Raw genomic sequence first — 10,002 nt, 5'->3', positions numbered from 1 at the left:
AAATGACGTCTTTTCAAATCAACTTGGGATCTAGGGGCTTCTTAAAACTTGGACTTTGTGGACCACGAAACTCCACCTGATTTCCCATCGGCATGGTGGTGAGTAGATAACAACTGAACCTGTCCAGTCTTATCTGGATAAGTTCTTTAATTGATCCTTTAATTTGAAACGTGAGCTTTGTGTCTGCCTTGAGAAACATCAACTTTGCCCCTTCTCCTAAACTCTGATCCTTACAACCCTAACCAACACCTTGCGAAAAAAAACCCACACTCAGTTTAAAATGACATACAGACAGAAGCTCAACAACACAGAGCCCGCCCACAGTGTAGACAAAGCTGTTTCTGTCAGCCACATACAGTCATGAAGTTGTCATTATTGTGAAATGTGCAGGCAGCTCTCTCCTTTTAACAACCCCCACCCCCGCGCCACCCCAACTACATTGTACTCATTATATGGGTCGTGAGCTCAGGGAGGGTGTGGGCTCTTTAATCAATGAACACGATGACACAGGGTATAAGTCACACTGGTATTCAATAGAGCATACCATGGCAACCCAAAAAAAAAAACGCAGAGGAACAGAAGATGAAGACGTAACGTCCATGTGGGCATCAGTGTGGTGTAACGTACAGTACGGTGGTCAGGGTGTGTGCGGTGCAGAGCACACAGGCAGATGGTCCTATATGATGTGTGTGTGTGTGTTCTCCCTGTTTCATTTAGTTCTTATACTGTAATTACATGGATGAGACTCACTGCGAGGCTCTTTCCCTCCAGTGCTCTTCCTCTCTCTCCCTCTCTCCATCTCTTCCTCTCTCACTCCAAGTCTGTGATTTCATGTATAATTACTTGCATAATTATAGTTCCCTCCATCCTACTGTTTCAGGAGGTCTGTTTCTGTCTCTTTGGTATCTCTTGTCTTTCTTTTTTTTCTCTCCGGCACACACACACGCACACGCAGACATAATAGTGCTCGCACCCCCACTGATTCTGCCTCCCTTTCGCCTGGTGGTAAGACTTGTCTTGTCACTCTCTTTTGTCTCGTCTGCGTCTGAGGCGGGCCTGTTCTAATATTGGAGAGACAGCTGAGCAGATACAGTGTGCATGAGGAAGCCGATGGTTTACTCCTGGGCTGCAATGCTTCCCCATTAATTATTCATCCAGACATCACAAAGTTAAAGAGCCTGGAGGTGTGTCACAGGGAGAGAGGGGAAAACAAAATGCTCTCTTTTTTTTTTTTTTTGCTGATTTACTACTTAAAGCTTTGCGAGGCTGCAAGAGAGCGGGCGAGGCGCACACAAACACTGACAGTAGCAGTTGTAAACCTGCACCTTCTCATGTTTTGAAAGTTTCATAAGGCTCGCGGATGATGCCAGTAGATACAATTAGTTTGATTGCTTAGCAACTGAACATCACTTTTGAGAGCGGGAACAGAGGCTAAAGCTCAGGTGGAGTATCGAGGTTACACGCTGTTTTTCTGAAGAATCTGTTTTTCCCAAAACTTCCGTGCAAAAGTAGCATGCGGTGTATCTTCAGCGGCGCTTTCATGTGTCAATCAGCGGAGTAACACACCACGCTGTGTCTCAGGTTAACTGACAATAAGATTATATCAACACCACACATAATCCATGCACACACACACACTCGCGGAGTAATTTACTGCTCGACAGGGTTCAAAATTTTAAGCTTTGTGCTGCACTGCAGGTCTACTGTGCAGCCAATCGTGGCCTACTTTCAGGTATCTGGAGGATTTTCCCTGCTTTATCTGGGCATTTATGCCCTCACCCTATTTCAGCTCATCTCCAACAACATGCTGCAATGTAAAGAAGGAAATGCAATCTATTGTACTCAGAAGTGCTGGATGTTTCAAGGTGAGTGCAAAGAGTCGGGATTAGGCCGGCAGGGTTGGAGCTTCAGTCAGAGATGCATTGGTAATGTAATAGTTCTTAATAACCTGTCACTCATGATTACACACACCCTAATGATGGTCAGTTGTGGTCTTTGTCTCTGTGCTCTTACCCCCTCTGCTGGAGAGACAGGAGACCAGGTCCTGATGCAGTCAGTAGTGGGACAGACATGGAACAGAGTACCCCCACGTCTCCAGAGGAGGGTGGTGTATTTATTCTGCAGCAGGCAACAACACAAACAAACTACCTGATGTACTGAATCTGAGCTCGTGTCTCCAAGTGAGACCTCCCTCTGTCAGGTGCTCGAGTCAGGGGGAGTGTGCAAGGAAGGGCGGGGTCACTTGGGACGCCGGTCCGGGTTGCGGCACATTGGCGAGGCTTTAATTTGGTGTGCAAGGCGAGCCGCGGCGGCGGACTCTCCCAGCAGAGACGGTGCTGTGTTTGTTTTGCGGGTGTGTAAATTAGCGGTAATTCGTTTGCTCAGTAATGACGTGGGAGAGCTAATTAGGGCAGTGTTGATGGGTGCATTAATTAGTCTCTAGTGTGTGATGCTAATGAGACCCTGATTCCAAGTATGTGTTTGTGTTTGCATGTGCATGAGTGTAAGTCATGTATCTGTAAAGGCCTACCACTATAGGTCATGCCATGAGGAGTGTAGTAAGATAGCATGTGGGTGTGTGTGTGTGTGTGTGTGTGTGTGTGTAAGTCAACATGTGTGCCCTCTGTGTGTGTGCATGAAGGGCGCAGCAGGTCTATATCCGTGTATAAGAGCCTCCTTTATCCCGGCGGCTCCATGATGTCGGCCATGCCTGGCTGAGTCGTGATCCCTCCATTCGACCATCACAGGGCCGACGGGCCCCGGTTCACATATCACACACCTAACACCCACAGCGAGCGAGCAGAGGTGTGCAGCCGCTCGGTCACACTGCAGAGGTTTTCAGCTCTACGGCTGCATTACAATCATAAATTCATCCCATCCTATAAAAACGTCCCGGACACAAAACAGACAACACAGGGAGCCGTAATGGATGAAAGGCTGTTTTATAAGTGTGTTCAGTGACAGGTCCACTTCACAGATAAGAAGGATCCATCTGTGTGTGGTCACAGCGTGGCAGTGCCACTACAATACTCCTCGGCTTCTCTCAGTCAGGATGTGACAAGGTGGCAGCTCGCTGTAAAGAATTTATGGTATATCACTGATGTGGCGTTCGTCTTAGCAGCTGTGAAAGGCAGGCGTATAGGAGGAAGACGGGGGGGCAGGGGGATTGGCTTTAGAGCCTCACCAGTGATCTATTCTAATCATATTTATTCATGACTATCCTGTTATACATAATCCATTACTATTCCTGTTCAACTGTATCCTCTGCTGTTTCGTGCTGTCGCTCATTTCTTCGCCTCCTCTCCTTTCTCTTGTACAACTGCGGAGAAAAAGAGAAAATTTAAATCAGCATGTGAGGCCAGGAGATCACGCTGTTTAAAGAAACTACAGCGCTCGAGAGTCATCGGTGGCTCCGAAACTTTAACTGACAAAGTACAATAGGGCGATTTATTTTTAGCGCAAGAATTTCGACTGAAGTTTCACAACAACAGATCAGTCAGAGGGGCTGAGGAGATGGAGATTTGTCATGCTGAGCCTTATTGAAGACTGTCAGAAAGAGACCTGCCCTGGCCGAGGTCATGCGCTCACTCACCACTTTGAAACTATGGTATTATGGGATGTAAAGTTCAGACAGCATACCTCGAACCACCAGCTTGCATTCCACCTCATCTTGACCCAGATCGTTGATGGCCCTGCAGGAGTATCTTCCCCCATCAAACAGGCTCGGCTTGCGAATATTCAGCGTCAGCACGCCCTGTTTGTTCTGCATCAGATACTTGGGGTCTTCACCGATGATCATATTGTTCTTCATCCAAACGATCTTTGGCTGAAGAACAGAGTGTCGGAGGAAGATGAGGAGGCATATTTTGGCGGGATGGAGGAGAGAAGGAGGGGGAGTATAAACAGAGCAAGGGATGTTGGGAGGGGAGGAGGGAAGAGGAAGAGGTGAAATTAGGTCAACATTTCGGCTTGACAAATCTTTGCACATTCGGAGGGATAGAAAAAAAAAAAGTGTGTTCAAAGATCTTTCTGCTCCACCTCTTGTTCTAGCTTCAGACATAAAAATACACTCATGCTGCAAAGGATTCAAAATCCTCCCGACTGTTCTACACTCACTGTTTGACACTTGTACGCTCACTTTAAAAACACAAAGCCTGAAAGCTGTGGCGTACCCTTGCAGCAAAGCTATCAGGGGGCCAATGCAGGTAAAATGAATGCAGGATGGAGGTGCTACAGTGGGGGCACTGCCTATATTCCTTTATTTTTATGCTAAATGACAGTTCAACAGTTTATTCTGTTATCGCATGACTTAAGAAATATGCAGCATTCTTTATCCTACTTATTGCAATCATTACTTTTTACTGGTTACATCGTGTTTTTCAATCGCAGTCCGTGGAGCCCCCTGCCCTGCATGTTTTAAATGTTCCCTGGTGGAAGGGGGCCACCAGGACCAGGATTTAAAAAACACTGGGTTACAAACAAGAAAGCGATCTTACAAATATTGTGTACAGTCAGGTTCTAGATTAATATATATATTTTTTTAATTTCCAAGTTGATAAATTATATATTCGTATTTTTAAAGGGCCAGTGTGTAAATATTTAGTGGCATCTGGCAGTCAGGGTGCAGACTGCAAACAACGAAATACCCCTCGCCTCACCCTCCCCTGTGGTGGCCGCTAGAGCCAGTGTTCAAGTCCACACAGATGAAAACACGGATATTAATAAATATATTTTTTCATTCAAACCAGTGAAAGTGGAGAACGTTCTGACAAAAAAGTGTGTTCAGAGGTCTTTTAAAACTTTCTTATATCTGCACCAACAACAAGAGCCAGACAGTGACGGATATAGATTGGCGTTTTCAGTATCCGATAGCGCTGAATGTGCGTTACGCCCCCCCCACCGCTGAGCTAGGCTGTAAACACTGCCGGACCAGGCTGGAGCAACATGGCCTCCGAGAAGACAGAGGCCAGTTTGATGAGAGGGAATACAGAAAACTAGAACAAAGTGGTGTGCAGTGTGTAAAGTGCAGTCCTTGTGAACTTCAAGTTAACTTATTACAAAATAATTTCACTGAGACAGCCTTCTTACTTTAAATATGTACATACCTTGGGGTAGCCGCGGACAGCACAACTAATGGCTGCGGCATAACCTGCAATCACACTTCTGTCCACAAGGGGAGCTGTGAACTTGGGGGAACTGCTAATGTCCTTCTCTTTGAAGGGTGCACGGTTATGGATCAAACCTGGACAGGTGGAGAAGTTTAACATGTCTTAGTTTATTTCCACACACACACACACAACAGTACAACAGTGCTTTATTAACCACACTTGTTTCCTTATATGAGATCTGGGAGGTTGTAAGAGTACATGAAAATGGATATGTCTTTTTACCCAAAGATAAGCGCACCCGTAAATGAAAATTCAGGCATTATTTGCTCTCCCCAATGATGATGGAAAATCAGGCGACTTTTCGTACTCCACAAAACATTTCTGGAGCTTCACAGCAAAACAACGAAAATATTCAGAAATATTTTGTGGATTATGAAACGAAACGATAATGACTGAATTTTCATTTTTGGGTGAACTTATCCTTTAAGGTAAAATAATATACATGCCAGAGAACATTCTGAAAAGCAGTGTAAGGAGACCTTGAATCATGGTATACCAGAGAAAAGAGATGTTTAGTCTAGTTTGTGTCACATTTTTACAGTCAGACAGTTCAAGGATTGTGTAAATCATCAACTGAAATGCTTAAGTAGTAACCAACCGTTATCTTTTCCAGCTGCTTTGGGATTGTTTTGCCTTTGAATATCAATAACAAATCCTGCTCAACTCGGAATATCAATTTCTAGATTAACTTTTGACTTATCATGACAGAAATCTGACCTTTGTTTCACCATGATGTCGGGTGAGTACTACGATCAACAACAATCACAATTTTACAGGCCAGACTGCTGCTTGGAATACAAAAGAGATCGGCTGGTTCGCTGCCAGATTTTCTGGTAGAGTAAGTGAATGCAACAACACGACAACAGTCGCAGGATTCGGCTGGTGGCAGGTGTTAATTTCCCAGCCTGGTTGCTTTCATAATGCGTGGCCAGTATTAAATGTTATTTAACACTCTGTCAAAGAATATTTGTGTTTAGCATAATCAGCGTGAATTACTTTTCCTTGAAGTAATTAATCACAGCCGACAATTAATCACAAGTTAGAAATCATATTACAGTTTGTATTTCTTTAATATTTGCATGTGTAACTCTAATAAGAAATCCCAATGACTTCCTGTTTTCTTTACGCTCACTTTCTGTTTTAACTCCATACAGTGTGGCCTAGTGCTCAGCATGCATTAGATGTTCCCCGGCGTCAAGAGCAATACTCTCACATGACAGTGTGCATCGCTCTGCGGGGATTTCATTACCTGTTTTGGTAATGATGGCGGTGTTCTTGCTTCTGCCAGGCTCGTCGCTGAGGCCACAGATGTTTTCGCTGTACACTCGAAAGGAATACTCGTTCCCCATGACCAGGTCAGACACAGTGCAGCTGGGCCTGCGGTTGTGCTCATAAACCGTGAACCACTCCTGATGTGCGAGAGACAGATAGAGAGGCAGAGAGAGGAGAAGCAGAGGTTCAAAGAGGCTTATAGCCGAGGTTGAGATCTGTATAAGCTGAAGAATCTCCCATCCCCAGTATCCATGTTCTTCTAGTCCAACTTCCTGTCGATTCATACAACATAATGACCATGACAGGACAGCGAGGCTTTGCAGTTATGTGACAAATCTCCTTGCAGCCATGCCTGGAGACATCATGAAGGCCCACTGGACATGTATGGATGTTGGAGAGCAATGACCTAAGTGGTTCCTGTAAACAAGTGTTGTTTTTTTGTTGTTTTTTCTAGTCGAAAACACAACACCAGAGACGGCTTAAGAGACGAGACAAACCACTGAAAGCATTTTGGATAGAAAAGTCTGTGACGCCTGCCGAAACAGGAAAACAGGATAGTAGCTAACATTAGCTTCTAGGTAGACTTTGGCACTATACAGAAGCTAACGTTAGCTTCTACATCGGGCTTAAGTCTACCTAGAAGTTATTGCTAACTTCTACATTTTGCTTAAGTCTACCTAGAAGCTAATGTTAGCTTCTATATAGTTTTAAAATCTACCTAGAAGCTAATGTTAGCTTCCAGATGGTGCTCAAGTCTACCTAGAAGCTAATGTTAGCTTCTACATAGTTTTAAAATCTACCCAGAAGCTAATGTTAGCTCTTCTAGATATATTAGCCAGTGCCAAAGTCAGTTGTGTTGATAAGACAGTTGCTGACCATTTTTATACACTTGCAATTTAAATTGATTTACTGACACAATTTACTGAGCACTTCCATTGTTGCTAAAGAGTTGCCAACCAATATGGCTGCCACTTCTCTGTACACTCTTTACTTACCTTCGTCTTCATGTCAGCCTTCTGGATAGTATAGCCTATAATGTCACAGTTGCCATCGTCCTTGGGCGGCTTCCATTCCAGCGCAACGTTGAAGCCCCACACTTCTGCAACATGCACTTCAATGGGGGGACCGGGCTTTTCTGTTGGGTTTGTGAGAGGAGATAGATAGGAGGGACAGAGTTGGAGGATTTCGTTGAAACTAGGAGAAACAGGCTTATTAGACGATCGTAAAAAGTCATAACTAACTCTCTTCCCTGCCTGGGTAGCGAAGCTTAAAGAGTTTCAGAGAGAGAGAGAGGGAGGTAGATTGATAAGTCCCACAGAGAGAAAGAAATCAACACTAGCAGCAGGTGAGATTTGGCAAAGATTGACAGATTAGCAGAGCAAAAGACAAAGGTTCACGGAAAGGGCTGTGATGGCTGCGTGCATTACTAGAAAAACTGTGCTGGCATAGAACTGACAAACTGAGAAACAGTACGCTTTGCCTGGATTACAGAAGAGAAGAATGCAGCGTGTTTATCATCGATCTTTCTGTGTGGCCCGCACCGAGCACAGCGCAGTGCAGGCATACTGTACGACATAGTAATGTATTTGCCATTAATCTTGCTCTGCATGCGCTCCTCTGTGGAGTACAGTACAAACAGTGAGCAGCGCCGCCGTTAATCCGTCCTGTACTGTCTCCTGCTGAAACAGTGCGTTGACAGATCAGCTGGGGAGGGGGGGGGAGCTGATCAGAGGAGCTGGAGCCTCTCATTAACTCAACCTTCTCAGCAGAGCAAGTGACAGAGTAGCCCTCAAAATCCAAACCTAATCCCAGTCTACACGCAAATAATCCCAGCAGAGCCCCGCCAAATAATCCACCTAGCACCCTGACCCAGGGAGACGAGGCGTAAGCTGAGGAATGAGCTGGCGGCCACAGTGGCAGTGCAGGAGCCGGGATTATGCGAGAGAGAGAGAGAGGAATCAGCGCTTTGATGCTACTTTGACTCACAGATCCCAAAGAGTATGAAATTAGGAATTATCATCAAATTTAAAAAAAAAACTCTTGACATGTCACAGATTTGGGCTCAAGCCATCATCCCCTTCCAAACAGGTTATTAACAGTGTACCTTGTGAAGTATGAACCTCGCACGGTGTCCTAATCTTAATGAGGGAACATGCAATAAGATCTGGAGAGGCGTTGGCGCCATGATGGGACTGACCTACAACCTGGATGTGTATGTCGGCGCTGTCGGACATGTTCTCAATCTGAACCGACAGGGTGTACTTTCCGGAGTGGCTTCTCTCCGCGGTGCGGATGAAGAGGATGGTGTCGATCTCGGTGGTACGAGTTCCCACCGTGTTGTCCTCCAGGAGAGCGCCATCTTTGAACCAGGTCACAATCGGGCGAGGCTTACCCTGCAGTCAGAGAAATGGAGGGGAAGGGGGACTGTTGGTTTTGATTGTTACTGCTGAATCGCTCTTGTGATGATCAAGGTAAACATGCAAGTTGATCTTAAATTTCTGAACATTTGTACCTTTTTTAGTCACTAGATGTTGATATGTTGGTTGTGAGGACGGATGACAAAAAAATCAATGTCAGGAAAACGTCTAATACCAACACTCAACAATCAACCACTGTATCTTTCTCCAGAATCGCCTTCTGGACCTTTTAGTTACCAAAATTCGACATCTTCTAGATGTCTCACGTCAGCATCATTTAGACGCAGAGCACTGACATTAGTCGTGGGGTGTGGTGATCAAAACCCAACGTCTGCTAAACGTCATAATATCAACCTACACACAATGTAAAATTCTAACATCATCAGACGATGTTGGTTTTAAGTCGCAGTGCTAAGGAACCAAAATTCAACGTCTTTTCAGCATTGGAGGTTGACGTCAAGCCAATGTTGAGTTTAGACGTCAACCCAGTTTTCATTTCATTTCCAATGTTTTGGCCATGAAATATTTTGGGGCATCCTCTTCTAGTCAGATGAAGTCGCATCACATATTCCATCAGTGTGCAAACAGCCGTTAGAACAGCCTCCGTCCAGCTCCTGGATAAGATGACAGAGATGCGGTTGCTCTTCTCTCCCAAGAGAACATCTTGTAACCACGTCCTCTGTCTCAGAACAGGCTTTTCATCTGCTCCTTCAAAAGTAAGTAGAGCCATGGCTCAATTTTGTTGTCTATTCTGTTTATTTATCACAATGGCTTCCGCTTTACGACTTAATGCATAGTTTCTTTCTACCAATGCAACTTGTTGTCAAATGCTGTAATGCTCCCTGTGCCCCTTTAGCTCTTGCTCTCTCTCACACGTGCTTACTATCAAAGTTTACGACTCTGATTTGCATTTCAGAAGAATTAAAAAACACCATATTTCAGCCATATAATCTTAGGCCTTTATTTGATCACTTCCTCTCAGCAAAACACACAAGCAAAGTGCATTTCCCACAGACAGAGGCAACCATTAATTAAAACAGACGTGATATCTTGACTTTCTCTTAGGTCCAGTTGCATTTCTACTTCAAATACACCACTCCAGGGTTGACTCAAACCCCCCTCTGCAATGACCCATTTTATGTGGA

The 10,002-nt window shown here is 44.8% G+C and overlaps 1 protein-coding gene across 1 annotated transcript in view; it reads right to left on the bottom strand.

Moving 5' to 3' along the window:
- Positions 1-2,996: 2,996 nt before the first annotated feature.
- mybpc2a (myosin binding protein Ca) overlaps positions 2,997-10,002 on the bottom strand; it is a 51,029-nt gene continuing 44,023 nt past the window's right edge. Inside the window, exons 25-30 of the mRNA XM_073495006.1 lie at positions 8,638-8,833; positions 7,436-7,575; positions 6,418-6,577; positions 5,106-5,242; positions 3,640-3,826; positions 2,997-3,319 (exon numbers count right to left, since the gene is read on the bottom strand). Of these exons, the coding sequence (XP_073351107.1) occupies positions 3,285-3,319; positions 3,640-3,826; positions 5,106-5,242; positions 6,418-6,577; positions 7,436-7,575; positions 8,638-8,833 (855 nt within the window). The 3' untranslated portion in view covers positions 2,997-3,284. The remainder of the gene's footprint in view (positions 3,320-3,639; positions 3,827-5,105; positions 5,243-6,417; positions 6,578-7,435; positions 7,576-8,637; positions 8,834-10,002) is intronic.

This window comes from Pagrus major, chromosome 23 (genome assembly GCF_040436345.1).
Source record: "Pagrus major chromosome 23, Pma_NU_1.0".
Lineage (NCBI taxonomy): Eukaryota > Metazoa > Chordata > Actinopteri > Spariformes > Sparidae > Pagrus > Pagrus major.
This window is presented reverse-complemented; position numbering and strand designations above follow the sequence as displayed.